This window comes from Monodon monoceros, unplaced genomic scaffold, assembly GCF_005190385.1.
Source record: "Monodon monoceros isolate NGI ecotype Baffin Bay Population unplaced genomic scaffold, NGI_Narwhal_1 Super_Scaffold_7, whole genome shotgun sequence".
Taxonomy (NCBI): Eukaryota; Metazoa; Chordata; class Mammalia; order Artiodactyla; family Monodontidae; genus Monodon; species Monodon monoceros.
The window spans coordinates 45,328,729-45,349,049 of record NW_021703784.1 but is presented as its reverse complement, the minus strand read 5'-3'; the positions used below and the strand labels follow the sequence as shown (position 1 = coordinate 45,349,049).

General features: G+C 36.5%; 1 protein-coding gene across 8 annotated transcripts in view; it reads right to left on the bottom strand.

Moving 5' to 3' along the window:
• PICALM (phosphatidylinositol binding clathrin assembly protein) overlaps positions 1-20,321 on the bottom strand; it is a 108,112-nt gene that overhangs the window by 45,646 nt on the left and 42,145 nt on the right. For all 8 annotated transcript variants that reach the window (XM_029209122.1, XM_029209121.1, XM_029209120.1 and 5 more), the window contains exons 5-7: positions 6,725-6,818; positions 3,546-3,657; positions 1,846-1,952 (exon numbers count right to left, since the gene is read on the bottom strand). In XM_029209122.1, the coding sequence (XP_029064955.1) occupies positions 1,846-1,952; positions 3,546-3,657; positions 6,725-6,818 (313 nt within the window). The remainder of the gene's footprint in view (positions 1-1,845; positions 1,953-3,545; positions 3,658-6,724; positions 6,819-20,321) is intronic.

The following is a 20,321-nucleotide window of genomic DNA, read 5'->3' as shown; positions in this document are numbered from 1 at the left end:
CACAGATAACAATTTTTAAAACCTATGTTCACTCAAGCAGGTCAGGTTTTATACAAATACCAAGTGATATTTAACCAGGATATAACTGTCACCACAAAGCAATCCCCATACACTTTCATGATGTTCAGGTACTAGGTAATTTCTAGCAAAAAAGATAAGAACCATTTCTATTTATTACAACACCCAAATTTAAAAATTCTTTTCCCTCCCATGACTATATGACTATATTTCGTTTTCTAATCATTCTCTCTTCCTTTTCTCAACCTCTCAAGGGCCAGTCCCAGAATGATAGCAGTAGAAAATTTGATAAAATAATTCATACTAAGATCTTAAGAGCTCATCACTAATTGATATATTTGTCCTCTTCAAACACATTTGAAAAGGTTACTTGCGTCTTTTTTCATTTTTAAGTATCATTTTGACTTTATTTTTATTTATTTTGGTTGCGCTGTGTCTTCGTTGCTGCGCGTGGGCTTTCTCTAATTGCGGGCAGCGAGGGCTACCCTTCGTTGCAGTGTGCGGGCTTCTCATTGCAGTGGCTTCTCTTGTTGCAGAGCATGGGCTCTAGGCACGCAGGCTCAGTAGTTGTGGCTCACGGGCTCTAGAGCACAGGCTCAGTAGTTGTGGCGCACGGGCTTAGTTGCTCCACAGCATGTGGGATCTTCCCAGACCAGGGATCAAACCCATGTCCCCTGCATTGGCAGGCATACTCTTAACCACTGCGTCACCAGGGAAGTCCCAGTTATTTGTGTCTTTACTCCAAGAACTAAGGTCTCATAATGAAATTGCTAGCCCAAAGACCGCCTCATGAAAGAAAAGAAGCCAAAGGGAAAAGCCAACAAACTAAAACTTTATTTAAGGAATTTGCTAGAATCATAGCATAAACACTACCTTTTTCTGGTTTTAGTATGTGACTGACCCTAAAGAAATGGGGGAAAAAAACACTGATTTCTCCTTGAGAGATACTTTAAATCCAAAATAAATTTCAGTACACTTCATAAAATACCTGATTAACACCACAAAGCTATTTTCTTCAAAGGTCTCGTCATCCTTTTCTATCCTATTCCATCTGCTACAGAATAAAACATCACTATGGTAATAGAGCTAGAATCACCAACTTGCTAGTTTCAGATTAACTACTTTGATATTATTAATCAGTTATATAGTCTATTCATCTTCTAGAATTATCCTAGCAAGACACCTCTGGTGGTAATGCATAGAGGGCAGAGAAAGGGAAAACAAACAAAAACACTTCAAGTGCTGCCTCTGTGCAAGCAAGATAATGCCCACAAGCATTACCACAACTACCTTCTGTGACAGTCTCAGAAAATTATTTTTTAAACCGATTTGTAAAATTAGATTATCCTATAACCTACGTTCATGGTTTTCATAATCAATGACAAACAATAAATGCACTATATTCACTTCTGAAGGGAACAAAACATTTTGAACAATGTGGCTCCAGCTGCAACTCTCGCTGGAGAAAAGAGACTTGCACTAACATAGAATATTCTCTACCATATTGAATAGAATAAATCTTCTACAATACATGGCCAATTCCAAACATAAAAGTCACTGCCACCTACCTGATTTTATAGAGAAATAAACAATTTAAAAATAGATTACCTTTCAGTATTCAATACTGAATTAAATATACAGGAAATTTTTTATTCAATATTATATTCATACCATAGCACAGAATTCAATATTGCATAGTGATATAATTGAATATATACCTTACTATACTTGACACTTCTTTCACTTGGATATAGACTGATTTCTTTGAAATGCACACTTAAAGACAAAAAAAGCAACTTAAGAGATAGTCACTTAAAGACAGTTTACCTCTGCAACTTTGAGAAACTCTGAGATTCTTGTCATCCTAGTCAGGAACTTCTTATAGATGTCAAGACCTTCTTTGCACTGGTTCTTTTTCATATCGAAATATTTTTCTGCAAAAAGTAGATGTAAATATACTTTTATTCACTTCAAAATATAACAATCAAAAAGGAAAAAGATTTAAAACAGCTCTAAAGAGATTATATTGATGTCTCAGAGAACACATTCACCCTACAGAAAAAATAGTGTTAAATTAAAATAGAGATGCTGTTATATTAAAAATTAAGAAATTATGACTTTACTCATATTACTAGTATGTTCTACAATATTTCTTCCCTCACAATTCCCGAAATATATACTTGCATGTTAATACAGATCACATTTGACTCCATTTAAAACAGTGCTAACATCTATTTCCAAATATTCTTACTAATGATAAGGAAAGATGGGGGCTTCCCTGGTGGCGCAGTGGTTAAGAATCCGCCTGCCAATGCAGGAGACATGGGTTCAATCCCTGGTCCAGGTAAATCCCACATGCCACGGAGCAACTAAGCCCGTGAGCCACAAGTACTGAAGCCCGCGCTCTAGGGCCCACGAGCCACAACTACTGAGCCCATGTGCCACAACTACTGAAACCCGTGCTCCTAGAGTCCATGCTCCTCAACAAGAGAAGGCACTGCAACAAGAAGCCTGCGCACTGCAACGAAGAGTAGCCCCCGCTCACTGCAACTAGAGAAAGTCTGCACGCAGCAACAAACACCCAACACAGCCAAAAATAAATTAATTAATTAAAAAAAAAAGAAAGAAAGATGGCAACTTTTCCACGTCCAAATGTCACTTGGAAAGCTAATTTAACTTAGTATATAAACAGCAGTAAAGAGCTTAATTTATACCAATCACAGGGTGGGAGACTATGCCTTCCAAAACTTTGTAGAAAAGAAAACTTTCCATTTTTCACTTGTTAAAAAAAACAACAACCTTATTTCCCTATCTCCATAGATTAAAGCATCCCTGAATGAGTCTGTGTTAAGCCAGCCTATGAAAAACAAATTTAAATAAATTCTAAAAAAAAAAAAGTACTGAAAAGGGAGAACAATTACATTGGAGTATTTGACATCTGACACTTGATACTTTGGCACACTTGGCAGACTGTTAATTGTCTACTCCAACCAAATCCCATTTAAAAAACTAGCATCTCTAGGCGAAATTAACTGCATTCCATATATACTGAATACACAGTAAAGCACCACATTCCTGAAATGCCTCAAAAGTAAAAAGCATCCTTAAAAATGTGTGTTTAATTATTTTAAAATAATTAGCAATCTGAAAATTAAGTTTAGAAAAAAATACCAATTTTACAGTTAAAGTTCATTTTGGAGTAAATTGTGAGGAAATGATTTTCCTGAGACAGAAAATTCCAACTTAATTTTTATGAAATTTTTGTATTTCTAAAAATAATAAAACTGATAGAAAAAAAGATATATCTAAAAAATACAAAATTCATCTAGCTGAACATTCTAGTTGTATAAGTATTTAATCACTTAGCATATGTAGTCAGATATAAAATTCTTTTCTCCGAATTGTTACAATGAATGACTATATCTCAGTGGATTTTTAGGCAGCTTTAAGTAACAACTTAGACAATATTATTTACTATATGACACAAGATAAGAAATAAAATGTTATTAAACTATAGAAATACTTACCCAGCAGGTTAATAATTCCTTCATTGTACGCTGCAAACAGTCTAATGGCATCTTTGAACAGGAGCATGAAGGCAGCATTTATTACCCCATTTGTAAGTTCATTGCTATTAACCTGGAAAAACAAAAAGAAAGATTAGCTAATGTTTTGTTTTAAAATGACAATTACTTCCTTCAAATTAAAATACAATGAATTCAAACATTTAGGTGTATGAGAGGAAGACATTTATCTCTAGCAATCAGTTATAGCCATATAGTGCAAAAATCTTGATCAAAGAGTTCAGATTTATTTAAAAGCTACAAACACAAATCCTACAACATTCAATTTAGTTCAGAAATAAGTCATTGAGAACAAAAGTACCCTTTAACTCTTGAAATTCTTAGGCTACATCTCAAAAGTCTTTTAAGTTCAATTCAACATTAAATACTTCTAACCGCAAAATAAAGCCCATTTCTAGGTAGAAGTTCACTCTGAGTCATGAAGAATTTACTGAATATTTATAAATCAAAAAATATTTATTAAATGGCTACTACAATCACCAAGGCACTGAGTTAAGCTAGGCAGAATATATATTTTTTAAAAATATAACTTTTCCCAATATTACAAACAAGCTCACCTTCAAAATGGTTATAATAATATTTCTACCTCACACAGTTACTGGGAGAATTAAATGATATACTGAGTGTAAACAGCCTGATGCAGTACTTTACAAATAAATGATCAATATTTATTATTATTAGGGAATTATGCTTTAACAAAAAAAGCACTTGTTTACCAAGAAATACAAGAAACACCTTTAGTTTTATCTTAAAGAAAGAATCAAAAGGATAAACCAAATTTATCTTAAATTCCTTTTTAGATATCTAAGTACATAATAGTTACCTTGTTAGGTATAGAAAAATATAAGCACAAAACTGAATGGTAAGCAACCAACTGGTAAATATTTGCAGAATATCTGACAAGGTTGACTTCCATCATAGAGAGAATTCTATAAAACAATTCACAAAATAAAAAATACATACAGCTAATAACATGTGAAAAGAAGTTCAACTTCACTGATCAAGTAAATTAAAATAATCAAATTAAATTACTGAACTATCCTTTCTTGAGCACCAGACTAGCAGGTATCAAGATAATCAAAACCAAGGTATTATTCTATACAGATAAGGATGAAGAAAAACAGGCACCTTTTGACAAGTGACTAGCTCAACCCTTTTGCAGTGTTAAGTTGGCAATATTTAAAATTTAAATTTCTTAAAAATTTAAATGCTGGGACTTCCCTGGTGGCGCAGTGGTTAAGAATCTACCTGCCAATGCAGGGGACATGGGTTTGATCCCTGGTCCAGGAAGATCCCACATGCCGCAGAGCAACTAAGCCCATGTGCCACAACTACTGAGCCTGCGTTCTACAGCCCACGAGCCACAACTACTGAGCCCGGGCACCACAACTACTGAACCTGTGAGCTGCAACTACTGAGGCCACACTCGGCAACTACTGAAGCACGCACACCTAGAGACAGTGCTCCGCAAAAAGAGAAGCCCGTGCACCACGACGAAGAGTAGCCCCGGCTCGCCCCAACTACAGAAAGCCCCCGCGCAGCAATAAAGACCCAATGCAGCCAAAATAAATAAAGTTAGTATTCCTTAAAAAAAAAAATTTAAATGTTTATGTCCTTGAACCACCAAATTCTTTTTCTAGGCATTAACCCTATAGAAATAGGTTTATAAATGTGCAGATACACTATTACCTAACACACACAGAGTACGTAGTGTCCCTCCCACTTGTTTTTTTTCTCCATTTATTTTCTGAATTAAAAAACCAAAATACCCTAAATATTTATCAACAGGAGGATCATATAAGTTGTTACACACAATGCAGTATAATAGACACTGAAAAGAATATACAATTTTATAAAGGTACCCACAATAAATTAAGTGAAAAAAAAAATTCATGGTTGGACCCTTTCTCTATAAAAACCAAAATAAAGCTCAGTAGTTACATTAATCCCCTGTCATGTAGACTAGGGGCCAGCAAACTTTTTTGTAAAGGTCCTGATCGTGAGTATTTTAGACTTGCAGGCCATATGGTCTCTGTCACAACTACTCAATCCCGTTATTACATCAAAAAAAGCAGCCACAGACAACATGTAACCAACGAGCCTGTTCTAAAAACACAATTGTGGACACTGAAAAATAAACTTCATCTACTTTTCACCTGTTAAAAATATTCTTTTTTTATTATTTGCAACTATTTAAAAATGTAAAAATATTCTTTTTATTATTTGCAACCATTTAAAAATGTTCTCAGTTCACAAGCCTATAAAAAAATACTAGTTTGAGAACCTGTTCTAGTCTATAAAGCACCTTCAGGATTCATTTATTGAATGTTTACTGAACACTATCTATGTGCCACACACTACTGACAATGGGGACACAGCAGGGAAAAAGAAGACCTGGTCCCTGCCCTCCAGAAGCTTAAGACTACCAATTAATAGCATACCATTAAAGGAAAATCAATCTCAGCATAAAACTGTCACAGTTCCAATCACTAACTTGCACTTACAAGCTCTAAAATACAATGCCTTTAAGCTAGATGAACCAAAAAAGAAAAGACTTGTAAATGCTAACACCTAACATATTACAAACAAATGACAAAGCTGGCAATTTGGTTCAAGTAACAGTCATTAAAACAAAAATCCCAGGGAACACAACATCCTTGGGCAATAGCTATATAACATGTTGTTACAAGTATATTTGAACTTCCCTTTATTTCTCAATAACTGTCATGCTTTGAGTTCTACAATGCAGACAAAAAGTGAAATATTAAGTTAGCTCATCATAAAGAAAATCTTTATACATTTTTAATATCTAAAAACCATTATCAAAAGAAAGTAGATTTTTACATCAATCTCTTCATCTCTCCATCACTTTCTTTAGCCTGTATACCCTATAATTTGGGGGTTAGAGAAGCACCACCAAAGAAATCAGAGTAAATCTAAAACAATTATAAAAACGGAAAGTAATCTGGTTTGGGACCACATTTATAGAAAATCCTTAGGCAAATAGGATATTAGTGTGAAAAAATTAGTCTATGATAACTTGAGAATAAAAACTCTGACCAATTAAAATGATATAATTTTTAAAATCTCAAATTATAAAAGCATTTATGCAATCAACTTACATTAAAATCAAGAAGGGCATCCATTTGATTTTGAATAATTGGTACAGTTTTTAGGAGTTTTTCTGTGTTCATTGTTCTCATAACTCCATCAGCCCTGTTTAAAAAAAAAAAATTGAGTTTGTTATTAAATCTACATTTTGAACTCCCATCTGGTTCTCTATTTAAACAGAGAACAAGGTGCTACAAAACATCGCATGTTTTTATCACTTTTTTTTTTTTTTTTTTGCAGTACGCGGGCCTCTCCCGTTGCAGAGCACAGGCTCCGGACGCGCAGGCTCAGAGGCCATGGCTCACGGGCCCAGCCACTCCGCGGCATGTGGGATCTTCCTGGACCGGGACACGAACCCGTGTCCCCTGCATCGGCAGGCGGACTCTCAACCACTGCGCCACCAGGTAAGCTCCATCGCATGTTTTTAAGTCATTATTGAACCTGAAACCTCAAGTATCAATAGAAATCATATAGAAAAAACAAAAACAGGAAACACCGTTATGTCCAATATCAAGGTGCTCGTTTATAACTAAAAAGAAGATGTAAAGTATGAGACATAAAAATAAAAGCTTGCATTATATAGCCAAGTTTATACTATACTTTTTACATGAGAAAATAGTCTGATCCTCACACCACTCATATGTGTGTAAAGGGCAGTTTTACAGATTTTTTTTTAAATTATAAATTTAAAAAAATCATTTCCCTCAAATCACTAAAGAGGACACAATGGAGTCTGCAGTTGAACACAAGTCTTGCTGAGCACCACTTTACTTAAGGTACTTTATTTGTGACTCAAATCAAAATAAAATTATTTTATTATAAAATAAAGGACAATTTTACCAAGTCATTCTAATCTGGCCATTAAAATAAGTGATAATTAAGAGGAATGGTTTTTAATAAAATGTTCTGTTAAATATTTCCAAAAAGATTTCTTTAAATATTTCTTTAGATATTTCTAAAAATAGAAAAATATCAGCAGTACCAAATAAACTAGAATTTTACAAAACTGACAACAAAAACACTATATAAGAGGTACTGGGGTTAAGGTGCAGAACTAACACTAAGTGTTTATTATATATCAGGCTCCATATTAAGGGCCTGATGTATGTTTTTCAAATCCTCACAAAAATCCTCTGGACAGTCTTGTCCCATTTTATAGACATGAAATTTTAGGTTCAGGGAGGTTATGACTATCTAAGTTCAGAAAATAAATTCATTTTAGGGTCAGTATGTAAACCCAGGTGTATGAGACTCCAAAACAGTGCTTTCCATAACCTTTTGGCAGAGGAACAAGACCCTTTCAAAAAATATACAGGCTTTCCCTAATTTACAAATGATCCATACTTATAAACAGCTGTTCTACCCTAAGCTACCCCTTCAACCACAACTCCAGATACCAGAAAAACAATTAAGCTATGAAAAGCAAAAACAGTGCTTTGCAGGACAAAACAAGAGTTTAAAGAACAAACACTGGACTGCCTTACATAGGCAGCTATTGACCAGCTTTAGTCCAACAACTCTCCCACATAAGATGTGTTAACCCACCAACACCTATATCCTCTCAGGTATTAAACTACATTGACTGGAGTTTGGGATAAGGACACCACTCCCTCTTTGTAACCCTTTCTTTATTCTCATACACATCACACTCTCGTTTTATCAGTCACCGTTAGTCCCCTTTTAGTTCTTCCTCCCTCTCCTTGCTGAAGTAATTTTTGATCTCCTGGTCACTTCCCCTCCATCACAGAAGACTTGAATACTGGCTCAGTTTTTCTCAGTTAACTTCAACATCTTAACATGCACAACCAATCCAACATCTTGATCGCAAAATCCCTTAACCACAACCCCTATTCCCATAGTCAGATCCTAACCTTAACTGCCCATCCCCCAAGAAACAACATTATCCCTACTCCCACTCCTACTCCCTTACCCCCAACTTAAGAAAAAGGCAAAATTCAGATACCTTATCCTGACAATAACCTTTTAACTTTCCAGCTGCCTTGGTCAAGTGTCCCATGGCAAAAACTATTTGACTTTATCATAAACTTCAATGCATCAACCCCACCACTACCCACATTGATCCCTTTTCATTTTTCCTTCTTTAATCTAGCTTATAATTCCACAGATTATTATTATTATCACTCCCTTGCTAATACCCTAACTCTCTTACACCTCTCATTCCCTTGCGGTCACCCGGCAAATTCACAATCCTGGGTGAACACACATTTATCTTCTCCATGCCTGTACACATGCAGCTGAGTGCTAGTAAAGAAAACTGGGTAAACTGGTAAAACTACAAATTCTTGATCATCAGCCTCAAATGGGGACTCAGCATTGCCAGCAGTCCTCTTAGCCTCTCTAGTGAATCCCTCCCCTGAGTACTTTCAAACCACCTTCTCCCACCTGTCCTTCTCCACCCCTCCCCCACATCCAACACACAAACTCTCAGCTCATAACTCTCAAAATATTTCATTCAGAAATAGAAAATGACAAAAAGAGATTGTCTGATTATCTTGCCACCAAAACTATATTTATCTGATCTGCTCATATTACAATGGAGGAAGTCTATTTCTTTCTATCAAATGTAAATATCAATCACACCTGTCCTTTGGATCCCACTCTGTCACAATCTTTGGTTATCCTCTTTCTCTTTAACACAGCAGTGTCCAATAGAACTATCTGCAATGGTAGAAATGTTCTACACCTACACCGTTCAGTATGGTAGCCACTAGCCACACGAGGCTACTGAAATGTGGTTGATGGAACTGAGGAAATGAATTTTTAATTTTATTTCAGGTGAATTTAAACAGCCACACGTGGCAAACAGCTACCATATTGGACAGTGCAGATCATTAATCTCTTTTAGACTATATCATTCCCATGAACATGCAAGCGAAGTCTATCACACTTTAAAGATTACCACACTTTAAACACAAACACACACACACTTGCACTAACCCCACATTCCCATTCAGCTACCACTTCTATTGCATAGACAAGCACACTTCTTAAAAGAATTGCCACTTCCTTTTCATTCATTATTCAATCACTCCAGTAAAGATCCACTCTTGCCTCTCCATGTTGCCTCTCCAATGGGTACTTGTCTAACATTACCTGACTAGACTTCTCAGCATCATTCAAAAGTTTCCCTCATTCTTGTAATACTCTGTCTTAGCATCCCCTATATCCCCCACTCCTTGTTTTCTTCCTACTTCACTATCACTTTTTTAGTCTCTTTCATTGACTCCTCATCCTCTACTCATTCTCTAAAATAAATGCTGTGTATCTCAAGATGTTTCTAGGCCCTCTCCTCTCATTCTGTATTTATTCCCTAGGATACTGTCATTCCCAAGGCAGAAATTACCAAACTGCCACTGATATATTTATATTCCCAGACTAGAAATCTCAAAGTTCCTAGTTAGTATTGTTGAATTGCCTAATTGATACTTTAACTTATAAAAATTACACGCATCTAAAAACTAGTATTTCAAAAACGAAATCCTTAATTTTTAATCACTATACCCTACCCTACCATTCCCAAAAACCTTCCCAGTAAAAGGTATCTCCCCAGTGACTTAGGCCAGAAACTATGGGGATGTTTTTTTATTCTTCCCTCTCTCACTAGCAACATCATTTCATCCCAGAGAACTTTAAATTTTTCAATTAAGAAAAATCCTAAGTTATCACATGCTTACATCAGACTTCAAAAAACTCAACTCACAAACCCAAATGCTTAAATATGATTCAGAGCAAATGTATGACAATTCATACTCTATGTAGAAAACAAGCTTTTATTACTTCTTAAATAGATTATAATTCAGATACTTGCTTCCCAAATATAAGAGCAATGAATTAAAGGATGATCATCCGTATCCTTACTCACAGACAATACCTCTATTACTCTTTCTTTTGCTTGTTATGTAACAATGTCTTGTTACTTTGAACCGTACTAATTTAGAATTCAAGATAATTAAACATGGTAAGTTAACATCATCAAAAAATGGAATGTTAAACAAACAGAAAATGAAGGGACCAATCTTTAACACAACTAACTAAAAAGATAAATCTACAGGCAATTTACTGGATCCATTTTTCATAGAACCGTTTAATGTACTATTTAGAAACACCTAGTCATCTTTTCAAAAACTATTACATATTTACTATGTTTAGATACTGTGGAAAGTCCTGAAGATATGAATCTGAGTAAGACTATATTGTCTTCATGGATGGACAATCTCATATAAAATCTAACAGAAACAAGGCTTCCTCAAAAAAATGATGTTTGAGTGAATTCTTGAAGAATGACTAAGAATTTGCCAGAATAACGAATAAGGGGCTAGATAAAAGAAGTATATTTAAGTGAAAAGTCATTTAACCATACAAGGGTAATAATTCATTTTGATTTTGAATATCCTATATTTCTATTAAAAATTACAGTTATCTCCACCTCAATTTCTAAATACCAAGATATATTCTAAATGAATTAAAGATTTAAATATAAAATACTGGATCCATAAAAATATCCAATGAAAACATAAATAGCTAGTTGATCACTTTGGGGTAGAAAACCCCGCTCCAAGTTTGCTTAAAAAACAACAGCCATAAAAATAAAGATAATGGGCTTCCCTGGTGGCGCAGTGGTTGAGAGTCTGCCTGCCGATGCAGGGGACACGGGTTCATGCCCTGGTCCAGGAAGGTCCCACATGCCGCGGAGCGGCTGGGCCCGTGAGCCATGGCCGCTGAGCCTGCGCGTCCGGAGCCTGTGCTCCACAACGGGAGAGGTCACAACAGTGAGAGGCCCGCGTACCGCAAAAATAAATAAATAAATAAAATAAAGATAACTATTTTTAACACATAAGATTTTTTTTAAGTTTCAATACTGCTAAAATAAAACCAGGAGCAATATTTGTAACCTGTGACAGTTTATTTTCCCAATAAAACCAAAAGCTTATTTGTTACTTTGCCATGTGCTATAAGCATTACATAAAATATATCATTTAATTCTCATAACAATCCTAATAGATAAGTGCTATTAACATCACCACTCTACAGATGAAAATATATTTACAGATGAAATAACTTGGAGCATAAGTCAAGGCTTCCCAGTTGTGCCACAGCAGACTACTGTGGTACAATTGGATTATATGTATGCCAACACATTAATGCCTAACCCTTCAGCCTCAGTCTTTTCCATGTAACTAACCCACTGTCCTGTACAAATAACATAAGTTTGTGTAGCATGATGCCGAAATAGTTAGCAAACTGATGGATATGTAAAAAAAAGATACTTGTTCTTAGGAAATAGACATTGAAGTATTAAGAGCCATACAATGTAAAAAGGCATGAGGTATGTAATCCACTTTCAAATGGATCAAAAAGAGAAGTATACAAACACACATACACAAAGAATGATTAAACAAATGTGACAAAATGTTAAAGCCTGGTAAATCTGACTAAAGTGTATAGGAGTTATCTGTATTATCCTTGCAGCATTTCAGGAAGTGAAATTATTTCAAAATAAAATTATTTTTTAAAACTTAAGCTGGGGGCTTCCCTGGTGGCGCAGTGGTTGAGAGTCCGCCTGCCGATGCAGGGGACATGGGTTCATGCCCCAGTCCGGGAAGATCCCACATGCCGCGGAGCGGCTGGGCCCGTGAGCCATGGCCACTGAGTCTGCGCGTCCGGAGCATGTGCTCCGCAACGGGAGAGGCCACAACAGTGAGAGGCCCGCGCACCGCAAAAAAAAAAAAACTTAAGCTGGCTGAAGTATCCTACTAAAATCTTTCATATAACTGGAGTGAAGCTAGAAATCAAACCTAAATTTATCTGACAAAACAGCCAGTTAGTCTTAAGACAACAGAAAAGAATTGTAAAAGCCCAACAGAGAAGTGGGCAAAGGACACTGAAAAGCAATTAACAAAGCATGAATGGCATTTTTAAAAAGAGAGAAAGAGGCTCAATATCACCATTTAAAAATTAGTTGATCAACCAACATAAAATGAACACCTAATGAGATACATTTTCATGATGAGGGAAGAAAACAGAGGAAGAGGTATTTATAACTGTAATTAACTCAGTAATCTGGTACCACTTTTATCCAGGGCAACTTAATATTTTCTAATAAATGGTAAATGTCTATAACGTTTGACTTGTCAATTCTAAGAATTTATTCTACAGGAAACTTCACTTAATGCAACCAGAGAGGACAGACAGAAGAATTACAATCCTGCAGCCTGCAGAATGAAAACCACAATCACAGAAAGACAGACAAAATGAAAAGGCAGAAGACTATGTCCCACATGAAGGAACAAGATAAAACCCCAGAAAAACAACTAAATGAAGTGGAGATAGGCAACCTTCCAGAAAAAGAATTCAGAATAATGATAGTGAAGATGATCCAGGACCTCAGAAAAAGAATGAAGGCAAAGATCGAGAAAATGCAAGAAATGTTTAACAAAGACCTAGAAGAATTAAAGAGCAAATGAACAGAGATGAACAATAAAATAACTGAAATGAAAAACACACTGGAAGGAATCAACAGTAGAATAACTGAGGCAGAAGAAAGGATAAGTGACCTGGAAGACAGAATGGTGGAAATCACTGCTACAGAACAGAATAAAGAAAAAGGAATGAAAAGAAATGAAGACAGCCTAAGAGACTGCTGGGACAACATTAAACGCACCAACATTCACATTATAGGAGTCCCAGAAGGAGAGAGAGAGAAAGGACCCGAGAAAACATTTGAAGAGATTATAGACAAAAACGTCCTTAACATGGGAAATAGGCACCCAAGTCCAGGAAGCACAGAGAGTTCCAGGCAGGATAAACCCAAGCAGAAACATGCCGAGATACATAATAATCAAACTGACAAAATTAAAGACAAAGAAAAATTATTAAAAGCAACAAGGGAAAAATGACAACATACAAGGGAACTCCCATAAGATTAACAGCTGATTTCTCAGCAGAAACTCTGCAAGCCAGAAGGGAGTGGCACGACATATTTAAAGTGATGGAAGGGAAGAACCTACAACCAAGAATACTCTACCCAGCAATGATCTCATTCAGATTCAACGGAGAAATCAAAAGCTTTACAAACAAGCAAAAGCTAAGAGAATTCAGCACCACCAAACCAGCTCTACAACAAATGCTAAAGGAACTTCTCTAAGTGGGAAACACAAGAGAAGAAAACGACCTACAAAAACAAACCCAAAACAAGAAAATGGTAATAGGGACATATATATCGATAATTACCTTAAATTACCTTAAATAAATTACCTTAAATGTGAATGGATTAAATCAGCCAAAAGACACAGACTGGCTGAATGGATACAAAAACAAGACCCATATATACGCTGTCTACAAGAGACCCACTTCAGACCTAGGGACACATACACACTGAAACTGAGGGAATGGAAAAAGATATTCCATGCAAATGGAAATCAAAAGAAAGCTGCAGTAGCAATACTCATATCAGATAAAATAGACTTTAAAATAAAGAATGTTACATATACACACTAACAAACGTAGTAAGGTAGATAGTTAGGGGGAAGCAGCCGCAAGGCACAGGGATATTAGCTCGGTGCTTTGTGACAGCCTGGAGGGGTGGGATAGGGAGAGTGGGAGGGAGGGAGACGCAAGAGGGAAGACATATGGGAACATATGTATATGTATAACTGATTCACTTTGTTATAAAGCAGAAACTAACACACCATTGTAAAGCAATTATACCCCAATAAAGATATTTAAAAAAAAAAAAAAAAAAGATTATATGTGACCTTGACAACCAAAAAAAAATAAAATAAAATAAAATAAAGAATGTTACAAGAGACAAGGAAGGACACTATGTAATGATCAAGGGATCAATCCAATAAGATATAACAAGTAAAAATATATATGCACCCAACAAAGAAGCACCTCACTACATAAGGCAACTGCTAACAGCTCTAAAAGAGGAAATTGACAGTAACACAATAATAGCAGGGAATTTTAACACCTCACTTACACCAATGGACAGATCATCCAGACAGAAAATCAATAAGAAAACACAAGCCTTCAATGACACAACAGACCAGACAGAATTGATTGATATTTATAGGACAGTCCATCTGAAAACAGCAGATTACACTTTCTTCTCAAGGGCACACAGAACATTCTCCAGGACAGATCACATCTTGGGTCACAAATCAAGCCTCAGTAAATTTAAGAAAACTGAAATCGTATCGAGCATCTTTTCCGACCACAACGCTATGAGATCAGAAATAAATTACAGGAAAAAAACCGTAAAAAACACAAACACATGGAGGCTAAACAATACATTACTAAATAACCAAGAGATCACTGAAGAAATCAAAAAATACTTAGAGACAAATGACAATGAAAACACGACGATCCAAAACCTATGGGATGCAGCAAAAGCAGTTATAAGAGGGAAGTTTATAGCAATACAATCCTACCTCAAGAAACAAGAGAACTATCAAATAAACAATCTAAACTTACACCTAAAGGAACTAGAGAAAGAACAAACAAAACCCAAAGTTAGTAGAAGGAAAGAAATCATAAAGATCAGAGCAGAAATAAATGAAATAGAAACAAAGAAAACAACAGCAAAGATCAATAAAACTAAAAGCTGGTTCTTCGAGAAGATAGACAAAATTGATAAACCTTTAGCCAGACCCATCAAGAAAAAGAGGGAGAGGACTCAAATCAATAAAATTGGAAATGAAAAAGGAGAAGTTACCACAGACACCGCAGAAATACAAAGCATCCTGAGAGACTACTACAAGCAACTCCATGCCAATAAAATGGACAACCTGGAAGAAATGGACAAATTCTTAGAAAGGTATAACCTTCTAAGACTGAACCAGGAAGAAATAGAAAATATGAACAGACCAATCACAAGTAAAGAAATTGAAACTGTGATTAAAAATCTTCCAACAAACAAAAGTCCAGGACCAGATGGCTTCACAGGTGAATTCGTTCAAACATTTAGAGAAGAACTAACACCCATCCTTGTCAAACTCTTCCAAAAAACTACAGAGGAAGGAACACTCCCAAACTCCTTCTATGAGGCCATCATCACCCTGATAGCAAAACCAGGGAAAGATACTACAAAAAAAGAAAATTACAGACCAATATCACTGATGAATATAGATGCAAAAACCCTCAGCAAAATACTAGCAAACAGAATCCAACAATACATTAAAAGGATCATAAACCATGATCAAGTGGGATTTATCCCAAGGATGCAAGGATTCGGATACTGTAAAACTCTTAGAGTAAAACATATGCGGAACACTCTCTGACATTAATTGCAGCAGTATTTTTAATCCACCTCGTTGAGTAACAGAAATAACAACAAAAATCGACATATTAAAAGCTTTTTCACAACAAAGGAAACCATAAACAAAACAGAAAGACAACCAACAGAATCGGATAAAAATGTTTGCAAATGAAGCAACCAACAAGGGATTAATCTCCAAAATATACAAACAGCTCATGCAGCTCTATGTCAGAAAAACAAACAACCCAATCGAAAAATGCGCAGGAGATCAAACCAGACATTTCCCCAAAGAAGACATACAGATGGCCAAGAGGCACATGAAAAGCTGCTCAACATCACTATTAGAGAAATGCAAATCAAAACTACGAAGCATCACCTCACACTGGTTAGAATGGGCATCATCAGAAAATCTACATACAAATGCTAGAGAGGGTGTGCAGAAAAAGGAACCCTCCTGCCTGTTGGTGGGAATGTAAATTGATACAGCCACTATGGAGAACAGTATGGAGGTTCCTTAAAAAACAAAAAAAGAGAACTACCATAGGACCCAGCAATCCCACTACTGAGCATATACCGAGAAAACCGTAATTCAAAAAGACACATGGGGCTTCTCTGGTGGCGCAGTGGTTGAGGGTCCGCCTGCCGATACAGGGGACACGGGTTCGTGCCCTGATCAGGGAGGATCCCACATGCCGCGGAGCGGCTAGGCCCGTGAGCCATGGCTACTGAGCCTGCGCGTCCGGAGCCTGTGCTCCGCAACGGGAGAAGCCACAACAGTGAGAGGCCCACATACCGCAAAAAAAAAAAAAGACACATGCACCCCAGTGTTCATTGTAGCACTATTTACAATAGCCAGGTCATGGAAGCAACCTAAATGTCCATCAACAGACGAATGGATAAAGAAGATGTAGTATATATATACAATGGAATATTACTTGGCCATAAAAAGGAACAAAATTGGATCATTTGTAGAGACGTGGATAGACCTAGAGACTGTCATACAGAGTGAAGTCAGAAAGAGAAAAACAAATATCATATGTTAACGCAGGTATGTGGAATCTAGAAAAATTGTACAGATGAACCAGTTTGCAAGGCAGAAATAGAGACACAGAAGTACAGAACAAACGTATGAACACCAAGGGAGGAAAGCAGCTGCGGGTGAGGGAGGGTGGGATGAATTGGGAGATGGGGATTGACATATATACACTAATATGTATAAAATTGATAACTAATAAGAACCTGCTGTATAGCACAGGGAATTCCACTTCACTGTAGAGTAGAAACTAAGACAACCTTGTAAAACGACTATATTCCAATTAAAAACAAAAACAAACCAAAAAAAACTGCCCAGTCATATGGTTTGGCCCTCTTTAGGCAGAAGAGTGGATATTCTCCAGGGATCTCTGATCAGATCCCTGGAAGCTAATTTATAACAAAGCCCAAAGCTAATGGCTCCCTATGAGGGCCACAGCAGCATCCACATACAAGGTGTCAAGATGAGGAGTGGGCCTTTGGTAAATCATACAACTACTATGCTGATTAATCCTTCTGCCCTCAGTTTTCTTGTTGAAAGCCCTGCCATACATTTTGATGCTGTGTAAAGGTTCCTTATTCCGCATGTCCATTCCTAGGGAGTAAGCCCAAATCTAGTTTGTTATTCCCCCTTATTCTCTAAAACAATAATACTTGTATATACATCTAACATATAATTATGTTACTTACATTTAAAAAACTGCAACCATATGTAAAAGAATGGTCAATGTGTTACTTTTGTAAGATAAAAAAAATGGGAATAGGGCTTCCCTGGTGGCGCAGTGGTTGGGAATCTGCCTGCCAATGCAGGGGACATGGGTTCGACCCCTGTGCTGGGAAGATCCCACATGCCATGGAGCAACTAAGCACGTGAGCCACAACTACTGAGCCTGCACGTCTGGAGCCTGTGCTCCACAATGGGAGAGGCCGCGACAGTGAGAGGCCCGTGCACCTCGATGAAGAGTGGCCGCCGCTCGCCACACCTGGAGAAAGCCCCTGCACAGAAACGAAGACCCAACACAGCCAAAAATAAATAAATAAATAAAATTTTTAAAAAAGGGAATAAATCAAATGTACATCTAGAACATAATTCTAAAGCCATTCAAAAGAATGAGATGGGGATTTCCCTAGTGGCACAGTAGTTAAGAATCCACCTGCCAATGCAGGGGACACGGTCTTGAGCCCCGGTTCGGGAAAATCCCACATGCCACAGAGCAACTAAGCCCGTACACCACCACTACTGAGCCTGTGCTCTAGAGCCCGCAAGCCACAACTACTGAAGCCCATGCGGCCTAGAGCTCATGCTCCTCAACAAGAGAAGCCACTGCAGTGAGAAGCCCCGCACCGCAACGAAGATAGCCCCCGCCTGCCACAGCTAGAGAAAGCCCGTGTGCAGCAATGAAGACCCAACGCAGCCAAAATTAAAAAAAAAAAAAAAGAATGAGATGGATCTATGTGTACAGACATTGAAGATACCTAAAATAGATATTAGGGGAGGGAAGCAGTCTTCAAATAATGTGATTATGTAATTTTCTGTGTCCCTTCATACACGTATTTACACACAGAAAACTGATTAGATACACCAAAATATTGTTTCTTTAAGTCAGAATGCTATGTTGTCTGAATTTTTGTAATAGTTTATTACTTTTGTAAACATAAAAATTCGTTACCCTAGTAAATAAAAGTTTACTATTTACTACACAAACCCTCTCCAAAACTGAAACAGTCTACTCAGGTTTTTGCCATCATATAATAAATTTCACGCCTTCACCTTATACTCTTATGTTCTATATTTTTCTTTCTTATTTATACTGATATATATGTGTATGTATGTGTAGGTATCTGGGTATTTTATACACCCAGATACATACACATGTTGTGCTATTCTTGATTCCATTCAATCATAGGTCCTCTTTGATTCACTTTCCTTCTCCTTAGCATTAAATAAGAGTAATTTCCTTTAAATCAGTACTAATTACATTGTGCATAATCAAGGACTGTTTTCATCCAAGTAATAAAAGTTTGCTCTACTAAATATAAAAATGCAGCAACCCTCCTCAATTGAGAAACTGACCCTTCAGATTAGAAAAGAAGTTACAATTTTTAAAATATATTAATCTGGGACTTCCCTGGGGGCCCAGTGGTTAAGACTCCACGCTCCCAAAGCCAGGGGCCCAGGTTTGATGCCTGGTCAGGGAACTAGATCCCACATGCATGTCGCAACTAACAGTTCACATGCCACAACAAAGGAGACTGTGTGCCACAACTAAGGAGCCAGTGAGTCGCAACTAAGGAACCCGTGAGCAGCAACTAAGATACAGCGCAACCAAATAAATATTTTAATATATACATATGTGTATATATATATACATATATATATATATATATATATATATAAATGTGAAATCTACAAATATCTTGATCAGTTTTAACTGAACATGCTTTACAGGGAAGTATTAATATAAACCCAGCTGGAAAGTGGTTTACTGTACAGAATACTGAGGGTTAAGAATCAGACCTCTAATATGATCTCCTCTATCATAATCACCTACAAAGTACCTAAATATATGAAACAAAAATCTGTGGAATTCAGTTTTCGTAGGTTCCAAACTCATCACCTCCCAATTAATTTGAAACAGTGACACAGAAACATTTAAATTCAGCTTTAAAACTTCTTGAATAACTGAGAGGTTACTTTACATTTGTATTAAAATTTCCATTTCAGTCTAGTAATTTAACATGTCAAGAGAACAATTTAAAGGAACATATTAATTGCATAGATCTTTGGGATCTTTAAAGAGCAGGGAAATTCAGAAACTCAGAGTATTTCCTCAGAAGCCAGATTCCCCTCAGGGCAGGCCTCCATAGTTACAAGCGTCATCGATGCCCCTTAAGAATGTCTTCTTTCCTGAGGACTCATCATATATCCTAAAAAAAGCCTGTATGTACACCGGACTTTTTATCAGGTATAGAAACACTGATTCTATCATTCATGAGATTAGTTCTTATGACAAGAAGACTGTGATTTAGGGCACAGCAAGAAATAAATTCAACCTCTGCGTCCAAAATTAAAAAGAACCTTAAATGCAAAACAGCAATGAAAGAAACTACACAAGATAAACAGAAAGATATCCTGTATTTATGGATTAGAAACAATGTGTTAAGACACTTAACACTTCCCAATTTGATCTACAGATTAAATGCAATCTTTATCAAAATCCACCTACCATTTCTGCAGAAATTGATAAGCTAATCCTAAAATTCATACGAAAATGCAAGAGATACAGAATAGCCAA